Source organism: Opisthocomus hoazin, chromosome 9 (genome assembly GCF_030867145.1).
Source record: "Opisthocomus hoazin isolate bOpiHoa1 chromosome 9, bOpiHoa1.hap1, whole genome shotgun sequence".
NCBI classification, from domain to species: Eukaryota; Metazoa; Chordata; class Aves; order Opisthocomiformes; family Opisthocomidae; genus Opisthocomus; species Opisthocomus hoazin.
Genome location: NC_134422.1, coordinates 2,942,358 through 2,956,047, shown reverse-complemented (window position 1 = coordinate 2,956,047; position 13,690 = coordinate 2,942,358). Strand labels below are relative to the sequence as shown.

General features: G+C 43.8%; 1 protein-coding gene across 1 annotated transcript in view; it reads left to right on the top strand.

Moving 5' to 3' along the window:
- Positions 1-13,690, top strand: part of KIF5C (kinesin family member 5C) — an 89,175-nt gene that overhangs the window by 61,966 nt on the left and 13,519 nt on the right. The window contains exons 14-21 of the mRNA XM_075429984.1: positions 1,054-1,260; positions 2,241-2,387; positions 4,661-4,849; positions 7,242-7,359; positions 8,673-8,749; positions 10,126-10,235; positions 11,059-11,160; positions 11,787-11,847. Coding sequence (XP_075286099.1) covers positions 1,054-1,260; positions 2,241-2,387; positions 4,661-4,849; positions 7,242-7,359; positions 8,673-8,749; positions 10,126-10,235; positions 11,059-11,160; positions 11,787-11,847 — 1,011 coding nt within the window. The remainder of the gene's footprint in view (positions 1-1,053; positions 1,261-2,240; positions 2,388-4,660; positions 4,850-7,241; positions 7,360-8,672; positions 8,750-10,125; positions 10,236-11,058; positions 11,161-11,786; positions 11,848-13,690) is intronic.

Here is a 13,690-nt window from a genome sequence, read left to right as displayed (position 1 = left end):
GTAACGTTATGCTAATCCATACATGGGAAGGCTTGGAAATAAGTGAGTTCTGTCAATGAACGTTCAAAGTTTGCTGTTAGGTTGAGCATGTATGCCTTCTTGTATCTCATGCACTGGTTTGGTATGCTGTTATTCTGTGTTTTATGTTTTTATGCAATGTGAAGTCCTGATTTAGTTATTATTCTCAAAAGTGCGATACTAGCAAAAAACGTTCAGTGGTACCTTTTATTTATTTTCACATCATTCTGCAGTATAGGGCTGCTGTTGAGTCTGGTTTTGTGCCAAGAACCTGATATCTGAATTTTCGAGACTTTAATATCTGAATGAAGATGGAGTGGTGCAAGGGCAAGGGATCAGACCCTGCAGCTGACCTCTTGTATCACCACTGTCACTGAAACTTCAACATCTCTATTAGTAGCGTGCAAAGCATAAATTTAACGAGTTTTACAAATTGGAAATGCTCACTAGTGTGTGTGAAGTCTGTATTTTCTGCTTTAGTTCATATTTTGCCTCAGCAAATACAAGTAGCTAATCTGTCTTTAAGCATCAGGCTTCAGATGATAACCAAGAATAACCATCATAGGTTTGCTTATCAAAATATTCCTCTAACGCTGCAAGATCTTTGAGAGACCTCAGAGAGCGTTTTTACTTGGTTCACTTCAAAGCTGCGAGGCTGTGTTTGAGCATTTTACTTTGTGGTATTTTTTGGTCCTAGCTGGAGCATTGGATTGAGGGCAGAAAACTCATTAGGACCTAGGATACTGTTTAAAATAAATGCCTCTGCCTCAGTCTTGTGTTATAGTAGGATTTGATTAAGATTTTTCTCTTCATTGAAGTTCAGAGCCTTTTTTGTTTTCTTCAGATAGATTGATGCTGAAGCTGATGCTGTTTCTGGTAGAGTAGCAGGATCTCTTCTCTCCTGCTTTCTTTCTCTTGGATGCACGCTGGTGTGCTCACGCTTTCTTTCTGTCCTTGTCTGGTTTTGCCCTTTTCAGTGTTGTCTTTTGAATGAGTTCTTGGGTGACCTAACACCTCTGTGCTATCTGCTTCCAGCTTTTGGCCTCTACCAGGAGAGATTATGAGAAGATTCAAGAGGAGCTGACCCGTCTTCAAATTGAGAACGAAGCAGCAAAAGATGAAGTGAAAGAGGTCCTTCAAGCCCTGGAAGAGTTAGCTGTCAATTATGACCAGAAATCCCAAGAGGTGGAGGACAAAACAAGAGCCAACGAGCAGCTGGCTGACGAGCTGGCACAGAAGAGCGTAAGAGCAAGCGGTTTATAGGGCTGATTCACTCCTCTCCCCCAACTCTGCTCTTCCACTAAAGATTTCCAGAGGGGTTCTGTGCCATTTCAGGGATCTTTCAGATACTGCTGCCAAGTATGTCATTATGCAGTTTAAAAATTGGAGTAGCAGGGAAGCTGTTAAAAGATCTATATTTGCTGATGCTCCCCTCTCTCTTCTGTCTTAATTAAACAATAAAATTTAGATAATTCAGAAACTGCTCTGTGGAAGCTGGTGGCAGATTGTGGCTCTGTTACAAGCGCCCTGTATTTTGCACACCGCAGCTGCAGCTGAGCTGAATGTGAGAACTGGCCATTCTGTGTTTTGGTTATTTAAAAAGTGCATTATGCCAAGAAAGATGTGAAAATCTGCTTCACGCAAATTGCAGCGTTTAGTGTTTTTCTGGACTCTGTGCTGTGGGGCAGGGGTTTTATACAGAGTCAGGGGACCTCAAGGAAGGAATCAGAAAACAAAAAAATCAGCTTTTTCAGCTGATGTGTCTTAAGGAAAAAATCTGGTCTGAGAAAAACCAAGATTGGCGTACTACCTTAATACATCCTTGTTCCTCAATTCCTTGCACAAGCTGAGGAAGCTGTTGTTAAAAAGTCTGTTTTCATGGAAGACTTTGTTACCCGCTGCAGTAAAACAGATTACTATGAAATCTGTTTGAAAAAAAAAATGAGGTTTATGTCCTTCTATACCTGTTTCTCTGCGATTAACCTTCTTTGACACGTATTATGCAAATCAGATTCTTACAGGATTTACTACGTTTAATAGATCTAAAGTAGCCTCGTTAGCAAGTGAGTTGTGAAAGGGGATTATGGCAAGGTGGAATTGTACGCGTCGGCACCTCGAGCCAGCAGGCGTGTTCGGGGAAAATGCAAGACAATACCATCTAACCTAGATGTGTCAGAAGAACTGAGGAGGGGAGGGTAACTTTTGCTTTTAAACCTTTTCAGAGCACCCTGACGGCGACCCAGAGGGAGCTGGGCCAGTTGCAGGAGCTCAGTAACCATCAGAAGAAGAGAGCCACAGAAATCTTGAACTTGCTGCTGAAGGACCTGGGAGAGATTGGAGGAATCATTGGTACTAACGATGTTAAAACAGTAAGTTGGCTATCTTTGTTGCTTGCATCCCGCACCTCCTGCAATGTAAAAATACTTGGCGTGGGATATGTGTGATACAGGAGCCCTGCTCCCAGGACGCTGCTGCTTAAATCCTGGCTAGAGCATGGAGTAGAACGCTGAAGAGATCTTGTCTGGGTCAGAGATGGTCGGTGTCTGTGCACATAATTACCACATTTATGTGGCATGACCCCATGTTTCCAGAATCTGAAGAGTCTTTATCAGTGAGATTTTGCTTCTGAGTGGCTACCTTTCTGTTTGAAGTTTGTCGTAAAACTCTTGTGGAGCTGAAGGTGACCAGTTCTCAAAGCCAGAGGTCTGTACTGATGGCCGTCCAGGACACCCAAATGAAAAGATCTGCAGGGAAATTGTGTTTTCTGCCTGCTGGTGTTGATTCCCTTTCAACAGCGGCTGGCTTCGTCAAAGAGCCCACGCTTTTGTGTGTGTTTCTGAACACAAGGTGCTTTAAAATTACTGATTTCCAGCACTGCTGAATTTGCAGTAGATACCACAGAAATAATTACACGATGGTAAGACCAGCTTAACTTTTGGGTATTGACTAATGACCTATATAGAGGAAAAAATGCAGAGGATCATTTTCCTCTGAAGTAAGAAGGGAAGAATAGGAGTGACGGTGGTTGAAACAGCAGGAACTTTGGTATCTGAATGTGCCTGGAGGTGGTGCAAATTTTGTCCAGCTTTGCTTTGAAATTTGCATTCTGTCTGGCCCTTGGATTTACAGACACGGTGGAGGAGGTAGCTGCTCATTTTGTCACGCTTCTCGTGGTGTAGATGAACAAAATGCTAAGCCTCAGAGAAGAGATTTGTAGGGTTGTCACTAAATGAAACATCTCTGATGGAATCATTCCATGATGCTATGAAGCTGGTCATGGCCTGGAAGATCTTCCTGGTGATGTTACTGTCATCTGTCCATTTAACCACGTGAAAAATAGCAATTGCTAAAACTGGGTAAGAAATTAATTTTAGAGATGTACATAAATGCCTTGCAATGCACTCCACTTTTTTGCTTTTGGCTCACTTCTCAGTTTTGGAGCGATGAACTTTCCTGAACTTTCCAAGCTAAAAGTGCGACTGCGTGGCTGGAGTGCTTTGAGCTGGCTCCGAGAGTCGTTGATACCCTGCTAACGCTCCCTGAGGTCAGCAGATGCTCCAGCCCGCTCTTACTGCAGAGGACAGGATCCCTGTGGTCTGATGTGGTTATGCAGATGCCGGGACTGCAAGCCCAGACTTTGCTAGATGTTGCAGCAGCCTCTGGTGGCCATTGCAATAGGAACTGTAACAGGAAATCTTGGAAAATGGAGGCAGAGGCTGCTTGAAAAAAATTTTTATGGTAACTAAGATGTCAGCATTTTACAGGACAGCTGTCAGTGTAAATAAGGCCAGATTGAGAAGCTTATAGAAGAATAATTCCAAATTTGTTGGCAATTAGCATCTTCTCGAAGTGTGTCTATTTCAGACCAGACCGAGAGGTTTGGAAGCAGTCGCATTTTTTTAGGCTGTTGCGAGAAGATACGGCACGTGTTGCCTGCCCCTTGGTGGTGCTGAGGGAAAGGTGAGAAGCAGCTGAAGTTGCTGGCCATATGCTCGCTCAAGGAGAACCTTCACGGCTCGGCAGGGGGTTACATGGATTGAGTATTTGAAGAAAAATCATGAAGAGAAAGACATACAAATAAAAGGCACCATGTTAAACCAGGGGAGGAAATGATGTATAAATAGAATGGTACTAATATTTAGAGATGAGAGGGATCATTTCTTTCCTGCCAGGTGAGATTTCCAGACCTATGTCTGTCTTAACAGCTCCTTATTCAAGAAGCGCAACCCTTCAAGAGGTGACTTCTTTAAGGACTTCTTTGAAAATGAAGTTCAGCTTTTAGCAGTTTGAAAGAAGAAAAAATTTCCTGTGCTGTTGACATGAGAAGATTTCTCTAAAATACGCTCCTGCCGCGATGGCGGGCTCGATTACTTTAGATGTTGAACCACTAAACTGATGAAGCACACTGTGAGCACAAGCCTTAATTTCTCACTTTTGCAGCTGATCAGTGAAGGCTGTAAGAAACAGCGCGGTATAACGTGTTTAAAGGTGACCTGGAGGTCTGTGGGTGCTCCTTGAGGGCTGCTGTGCTTTCACAGAGGCTTCCTCGCTCTAGACAAGAGTTTGACAGCAGGAAGGCTGCTTTGCACTGACTTACCTGTGACAGCCACACCTTCAGGATTGCAATCTTCCGTGTGCTTAGTTAGCAGATGTGAACGGGGTGATTGAGGAGGAGTTCACCATGGCACGGCTCTACATCAGCAAGATGAAGTCAGAGGTGAAGTCCCTGGTCAACCGCAGCAAGCAGCTGGAGAGCGCCCAGATAGACTCCAACAGGAAGATGAACGCCAGCGAGAGGGAGCTTGCAGCTTGCCAGCTCCTCATTTCACAGGTACGTTTCTTCCTTCCCTGTCTCATTGCAGCAAGGTTTGATGAGGCCTCCTTCCGTGTGAAATGTGTGTGCTAGGAGTGAGAAATGAGACTTGAGGGAGCGGAGTGGTGTTTCTCTTGCCCATTTTATTGTTTTTTCTCTCTTCTCCCATTCCTCCCCCTCAGTGTTTTTCAGCACATTCTGTGGCAAGATCGGGTCCTGCTGTAGATCTCAGAATGTATTCTATGACATAATACTGAGAATCCTCCTCGGAATGATTTCCTCGGCGTGAATTTGTATCTTGTACCTTCACTTTAAAAGTGACTTGAGAAGGGAAGCAGCGATTCTATGGTTCACTAGCAAAACATTTGGAGATCACCCGTATCTGGTCTGTTAGTGTGCTACCAACATAGCTAGGTCGCAATACATAAAACAATACGTTATGGAAAACATTACTGTATAAGATAGAAATCCAGATGGTAGGAGGGCTTCACAGCGGGTGGCGGTTACAAGCAGCAATGCTTGCCGCAGCCTGCTGCAGGAGAGGGGACTGATCCGCTTCGACATGCTCAGCAGCTTTGAAGTGGACGTGTGAAGGGGAGGAGACCATATGGTTTACTGTATTTGATTTGCTATCGGTTCGTCTAAGAAAATCTAGGGCAAGGATAGCCTCTTGTCCTGCAGCTTGAATGTTTTCATTTAGTTCTACTTAGTAAAGCTGTAGCTGGGAGCGTGCTTCTTAGTATTATAGGAGGCTGGAGTCCTGAGGGTATTGGCTGTCCAAAAAAGCGAAGGAAGAACTATACTTTTCATCCTGTCTTAAAGCAGACCCTGGGCTGGCATGGCCGCTGAAGGAAGCCATCCTGCCAACTGGTGCTGCTCCCTCTCCTTGGGAACTTGCGTTAGTAAAGCAGATGGAGGGTTGACTCGCAAGGCGGCTGAGTGCATGCTGCTGCTGGCAGGAGAGGAGCAGGACCACAGAGCTGGGACGAAAGGTCTTGGTGGTGGGACAGCCTCCATCAGCCGTGGTGTTGGCTTGCACTGACCCAGTGAAGGAGTGAGCGGAAGGCAGCCCAGCTGCATCTGCAACATTGGTTTTTGTCCTCTTACGCTGTGGTCACGCCGGAGACTCGGAGAGCTTCAGTGCTCAGCTCTTCACAGGCATGACCTAACTGGTGTCCTCAGTACATGCTTACAGAAGACTGGAGGGTTAGGATTCGAGAGACTTCTGTATGTTCACGTGGTCAAGAAACCAAGTAGAAATACTCTTAAGTGGGTGATCACCTTGCCTTGGCGTTTTGCAGGTTCTACAACTGGGTGCACATTGAGGCCCGTCTGTGGGAAGAAGCCAGGTGGTTTTGTGCTCAAAATTTTGTTGATGGGCAAAGGCACCTTATCTGTAAAGCCACCAAGGAAAAGCAAAGCAAAGCTTCAAGGCAGATCAGGAAGAGCTCAGAGGGATCAAGCCTTGCAAGCTCAGTCCGAAGCTGGAGGCCTGTTGCTACCAATGGCGATGCCGTATCACAGGGCTGCGCAGTTACGGTGTTAAGCTGACCCATAAAATGGTGCATCGCTGCTGTGTACCAGACCAAGAGTCTCCATTTTGGAGCCAGAACATTTGTAGCCAAGCTGGGAGTTGACTAAATTTCTTGTCAGGTTTAGGAATCTGTTGGAGGACTTATTGCCCAAAATGTGCAACTCGGGCACGCGCCCTTCCCTTTCTGGAGACGCGGGGGCCAGGAGGGTCTGAGCTGTTTTAGTTCCTGCTGAGGATTACTTCTTTCTAGGTCTGATCTTTACAGTAGCACCAACCTAGAGGTCTCAACCCCTCTCTGGGGAGGTGAACTTTAAGAACAGTGAACTATGAGTGCTTCAGTGGCACATAAACAGGACGTAACAATTCCCAGAAAATATCTTAATTTTACTTCGACTTAGAAAATTTCTTTTTTTTTAATATATTTTCCATACATTCTTCTTTGCTATTTAAGCATAAACCCTTCTAGCTCAAAGGGATGTTAGCAAGAAACAAATCATCAGGATGGCTGGGGAAAGTCTATGTGAGCTTCCGCAGGTTGAAGCACCCAGGCAGGCACCGCAGAAGCCCAGTGTTCAGCTGGTTTTGGAAAGCTGCTGCTGTTTGTTCAACACCGAGTCATGAGCTTCCCGTGATGTTTTGGAGTTACTGTCTGTGCTGTTCAGTGTATGTCTTGGGGTAATAAATGTGACCTTTAAAAACGCAGGCTGCTTTGGTCCATTAGCTCTTTCTCAGATCTTTTGCTGTATTTTCTTCTAGTCACCAGCTCTGGATGTGGAGAGCTTTCTATTTTTCCTCCTTTTTGTAGGACAGTACCTGAATTCCTAGGTAACAAGCTGTGGTACTCACATCTCATTGCTATCTCCTTTGTCTTTAAAGCATGAAGCAAAGATCAAGTCCCTTACAGACTACATGCAAAACATGGAGCAGAAGAGAAGGCAGCTGGAAGAGTCCCAGGACTCTCTCAATGAAGAACTTGCCAAGTTACGTGCTCAAGGTACAACGCTGGGTCTCGTGGTTGTCATTTCCTTTCCCAGCTGTATCTTAGACAGTTCAGTGTTGACTGTAGTTTCGTAGGTACAGTAGTCCTACAGCATTTTGTTGTCTGCTTGGTATTTTGTGGTGAAGACACAGAACTGTGGTTCAAAATATTTAACACGTTGCACTTCCTTGTAGTACATCACACTTCAGATAAAACCAGGATTATCCTTTTCAGCCTAGTTCCCTCACAAAATGCAGAGCAACTTAACTTTTCAAAAGAATAAAAAACTTCATGACAAGCTTCACCTAGTGCTTTAATGATATGAGAAAGAAAAAACTGGAACAATTACTTTAGCCAAACAGCACCAATCAATCTTGCTAAATCTCTGTTCTGTGAAATTCTTGGATATCCGTCTATTTTCTGCGGTCCCTCTGGCAAATGACCTGCCCCATTCAAAAGGAAGCTGCTTCCCTTGGGGTCAGTAAAAGGGGTCTCATTCCTGGTTCCTAGGATCCAGCTGACTTCATTTTAAGCATTGCTGTTTTTTCTCCTTCTGATTTAATGTGGAAAATGTGTATCCAAAACAATTCTTCTAGCATTGCTAAGCTCCTGTTTTACGTGTAATTACAACGTGACCTAGTAGCCTTAGCATTGTTCTGGATTTCTGCACAAGGGATCTTCTCTCACTGCAGGAGCAGCAGGTGGTGACGAGATTTTTTTTTTATTTTTTTTTTTTAAAAACATCTCCTGCATTTTTTAGAATAAAATTTTTATTCTATCTGCTAATTTTCCTACCCCACTCATAACAAATGTCCTGGTTCTGGAGGCACCATTTCCCAGCAGAAAGCGAAAGGGGACAAGGAGGATTGCGATACGTAGGATACGAGGAGACAAGGGTGGGTTGGAAAGGTGCTGGGTGTGCTGAAAACAATGGGGCCTGCTAGTAAAGGAAGAGGGGGTCTGGGCAGTGTGGTCGCAGCTTGGGTACTGCAAACAGGCTGCTCAGGGAAGTAGCAGGCTGCCCAGGGCGGTGGTGGGGTCCCCATCCCTGGAGGGGTTCAAAAAACATGTAGATGTGGCACTTCGGGACATGGTTTAGCAGGCATGGGGGTGTTGGGGTGATGGCTGGACTTGATGATCTTTTCCAACCTTAGTGATTCTATGATTCCATGAAACCATGGCTGTTTCTGCCCCTCCAAAGCTATCTCCCGTGATCCTGCTGCCCCCTCCAAAAAGAAAAACTGGTGGGGTTTTTTTTTAGTAATGGCTGGACGTAGCATGTCCTAGAACTGTGCGGTTAATTCTCAGCTGTCTCCAACTTTAAACAGAAAAAATGCACGAGGTCAGTTTCAAGGATAAGGAGAAGGAGCATCTGACCCGGCTTCAGGACGCCGAGGAGATGAAGGTAGTGTGGCGTGCTGCAGTTTTGGAGGGTTTTTCTCAGCGAAATCATTCATTAAGCTGGTAATTGGGGTGTAATTTTGTCTTCCTGTACACGCTGCGTGCTTTTAGAAAACACTTCCCTCCTCTGTTAGAAACCCTGACCTTGTGTCATTGAGCGACCTTCGCAGTGTGAAATTAGAGAACTTGCTGGTACTGAGGTTGTTGACCAGATGATGGAAAAAAGTAAGTTACAGTCTGAACCTCTGAGGTGAGCGCGTCTGCTGAGACCGGTTTGTAAGCTGAGCCAGCTTCAAAGAGTAGAGGGGTTCAGTGGACTGTGTTTGCTGCGCTGGAGATGCCTGCGTTTCTCAAATCACGCGAAGGGAGAACCAAAATATAAGCGCCAGTACATTGTGTCCACATTTGAGATAGTTTTGGTATATATGGTTGAAAAATTATATTGATTCACCTCGATGTTACTCTGATTTTTTGCCAGTGGAACTGTGCTGAAAGTCAGCTCGCTAAGTAGTGAGTCAGACTATTGGGGTTAATACAGTTTAGGTACTAAAACTTGATTAAAAGAAGAGGCCAGACCACTTTCCCAAATTGTTTGGCAAGAGTTATGACTGTCTCCTAGAAATAATAATGAAAATATAAACCTGTTTTCTGATATGTTGTTCTTCCTTTGGAATGCAAAGAAGAAACGTTAGGCAATGGTGTGGGAGTTGTGTTTCTGATGGGGTTGCAAATTGCATAAAAGGAAAAATATATTTTTGCAAGGGTACTGACAGAGGTTTGTCAGCCTCAGAACTTTTACCTCCATCGTAAAAAGTTTAAGTTATTAAAACAGTTGTACAGTTCTTCCTTACAGTTGGAAGAAAATAAGCAAATCTTTTATTAGCAACCTAAAGAGATGCATTGAGTTTTTCTTACTGCTTGAGATATACCTAATCCTAGAATTTCAATAATGGCTGTGCATAAACAATTCTCAGAGAGGGGGAGGATGTTTCGTGTTTTACTTCTGTCACAGGTATAGCTGTACACATATTTTCGTGGTGAATAAACAGGTGAAATAATAGAGGACTGGTAAAACCAGTGTCATTCTTGGCACTTGATATGCTAAGACCCTGCCTTTCACGTGCGGTAGTTTTTGCAAGAAGATGAGTAGAAATTGGTGTGCATCCGTTGCTAAAAACTATCTGAATTAAATGCTTGGATGAGTAGATGCACAGTTTTGTAATCACAGAAAGATCTACCAGGCAGATTCCTGAATTGACTTGATCAGCTTCGCCCAAACCCAGAAGGATCGGTTGATTTAGCTGACACGTAAGAAGGAAGCTCAGCTGTGTGTGACTGGATTTCTGTTCCATGTATGGCTCTGGTTTTTGTGCTCCGCAGAAGGCCCTGGAGCAGCAGATGGAGAGCCACAGGGAAGCCCACCAGAAGCAGCTGTCCAGGCTGAGGGATGAAATTGAAGAGAAGCAGAAAATAATTGATGAAATCAGAGAGTATGTTCACTCGCTCCATGGCTTTCTCTGTTCCCGTCCTGTTCTGTGACACTGTAGGGATGGTTTGGGGTTGGTGTTGTTAGTTTCAATTGATGTCTATGTATTTTGGTGTCTTACAGAAAGTAGTGTCCTTACATGCAACAGCCAACCCTCTAATTACTTTGCACAGTGGATTATAGTGCCTGATATTTTATTGTGGAGCTTTAACAAGGCCATAAAATTATAGAGAGGGGAAAGAAAGAATAATGTTACACCTGCAGGTGGGTAGGTAAGAAAAGCTTGGAGAACAGACTTTGAAGGATGAAGGTTTTGAGGGCCGCTTGTTGCAACTAGTCCTGCCACAGACCTTCTGCGAGTCTGGGCGACTCAAACGTGCCCCATTTTTGCATCCCCAATGTTTCTTCCTGACACAGCAGTGTAACTCTGCTGAACAGATACTCCAGAAAAACGGAGCTCTTCGCTCCTGTACTCTGCTTTCTGTCAGTGTTCCTGAAATGTAGGCAACCCTGATGTGGTGTCCATTCGTTCATCAGATTTATTGTGTGGCCAAAGACTAAGAATGGGGAAATGAGAAACATGAGAAAGACTGCAAGAACAGTTTGTGTCCTTTCAGGTCAAGGAAGCAAGCCACGGAATTTAGTTTGCCAGTATTTTAAATTATTGTTCCTCAGATTCTTTATGGTTAATTGCTTTCAGAATTTTTCAGTAGAGAGTTACAGCTTTGCTTTCTCTGTCTAACCCCGTTTTGTTTACGGAGATTTATGCACCCTTGTTTATGGGATTCAGGACTGAGCTGCACTGATTTTTTTCTTTCACATTCTAGTATGAATCAGAAGCTGCAACTGGAACAAGAGAAACTGAGTGCTGATTATGATAAATTGAAAATTGAGGACCAGGAAAGAGAAATGAAACTGGAAAAGCTCATGTAAGTCAAGAGTTTTCTCATCTGGTGCCCTTGAATGTAGCATCCCTTAATGTGTCCACAGACAGTGTGCTACTGGGAGGCATTTGTGTGGAAATATTCACTCTGAAAAGATCATTTCAGTGACAAAGCCAACATGCCGTACTAATAAATGTGCACCAACTACTCAAATTTTTATATCTTAGGCTTTTCAATAGTGGGTTTGATACTTGCCAGAAAAATTTTTTTTTATTTTTTTTTAGAGCTCTGATTTTATGCAATGGCATGGCAGGTGTTAAATCCCTCCTTCCTTAATGCACAGCAAAAACAAGCGAGAAAGAAGTTGGAGGATTTGGGGTTTTGTTTGTTTGTTTTTTAAGTAATAAATCAGACCTCTGAGTAAAAGCCTTTCCTGGAAATGGGAGATAAAAATTTCATGTGTGGGCACAAAAAATGGAGGTGGTGGCTCAGCCTTTCCATGTGACTGGAAGCTGCATATTTGGGACGCTCAAATTAATTACAGATGCAAAGAGATGTACAATTTGCTCACATCTGGAGATGTTCTACTCGAACTGAATGTTGATTGATTCTCTGCCGTTTTATATGGCGTCAGCATTTTTGATTTGTGTTTAATGTTGTCATCTTTCTAGATTGCTTAATGATAAAAGGGAACAAGCAAGAGAAGATCTTAAGGGGCTGGAGGAAACAGTGGTATGTCTTCATCATGCTTTATGGAGCTTTTTTCCCCTAGGTCTTCATCACTGATGTGTTATTAAAACACTTGTATCTATGCCCAAGAAAATGGGCTAAATTTGTGCATTTTGCCAAATCATGAAACTGAATTTTAAAATTTAAGACTAAATACTATTATTGTTGCCTCCTGTGAATAAGCTGTTATCAACAAGTCTCCCAGTACTCTTTGTTTTGCTGTCCCTGTTCCTTCAAACCACCTGAAATAACCAGCTTACTGAACAGTGTAGCTACAGTTGGGTGGTGCATGCCTGCCTCTAACTTGAGCAGTGTAACAGCTTGCAGAGAGAGAGGAAATTGTGCGTGCAATGTTACAAGTGCAGTCTGTGGTGGATGGCTTCAGGCTTGAAGCTGTTGCTGCGCAGTTTTCTTGGGAGCTACATTTTTGTCTGTCTGTGAAATACGCACATGTTCTCAAAGGTCTCAGAATCTGGTCAAAACCAGAGCTGGTTTAGGAGCATCATACGGTGATTTTTGCTAGTGTTAACATGGTTGTTAACTCAAAACCAGCGTTTTCTCCTCTGTGCGATGCTTTAAAAATTAAGCTTATTGGGGCCTCAGGATCAGTTGGACTTCATTGCTGAAGCTGGACTATTCGGGTCCTTTCATATTTGGCTCCTGACGGCTACCCCAGCCATAAGCCTTGGTAAAATAAACTCATGCGAGGGACAGATTTAACCAACATAGCAGAGAGCTGCTATGAACTGTACTCGTCAGATACTTCCAGAGCTTGCATGTAGACTTGATTTGCCCTGTGCGCCGAATGAGTAAGGCAGCTGGAAATCAGAGTTAGGCGGTACCATACTGTCAGCTTGCAGAAACCCAGATGGTATTTTTTTAATTTTTAAATAAACATCTTTGAACTGTCTTACATTAAAATTTTATTCACGTTGTTGGAGTTTTAATAATTACTGTGGCTGGAATTAAAAATCAAGCATAGCAAATAACAGCAAAAGACGAGCCATCAAAGGCCAGGCAGTGTGGCTCATCACTGCCCATCGGTATGGGGAGCATCGGGCTCCGCGGGCAGTGCGTGTTGTTTGCATGATTACTTGGAGAAGGAAGGGATGAAGAACGGTTTTGGTGGGACCACAGCTGCTGCTTTTCTTTGACTCATTCTCCTGCCCAGCACTAGACTGGTGAGGAAGCAAAAGAAGGGGTTATGGGGTGGGGGTCTGCTGGGGCAGCACCCAAGGGGGAGCCTTCTGCTCTGCAGTGGGGTTTGACTTGGAGGCACTTCTGGGTACCACATCACTCATACGTAGAGAAGCCGTGCTTGTAGTCTATGATTTCTAGTAGTCCTTGAAGGAAGCTGCTTCTTTTTGGTTGCTAGGTGGTTTTACCTTTTTCTTTGGAGTGATAAAGATAAAAAATTCAAGTTGAAAAGCTTGTAGTTCATAGAATCATTAAGGTTAGAAAAGACCTGTAAGATCATCAAGCCCAGCCGTGTTGTGGTGGAGCTTGTTGAGTGATTCATTTAAATTCCAGTCTGAGAGTAGATAAGCATGAAATGGAAAAGCTGAGGTTGCTCTTGCTAACTTTGGACAGACAGTTCTCTTCAGCATGGCTTTGGTGGGGTGTGGGATTGGGGTGAACTGCCTATCCTTAGAGTTGCCTTTGCTGCAAATGGTTCAGTGCTTCTGTCCTCCTGGGAGTAGGTGCAGGGTTGCCATTCCTCATATCACCTCCAGTGAGGTGATTATCTCACTGAGCCTGAGAAGTTGATTCATACAAATAAAGCTGGGAAAGCCTGGATTTTTGCCAAAACTTAAAAAGCACTAAGATGTCCAAAGTGCCTGTGAGT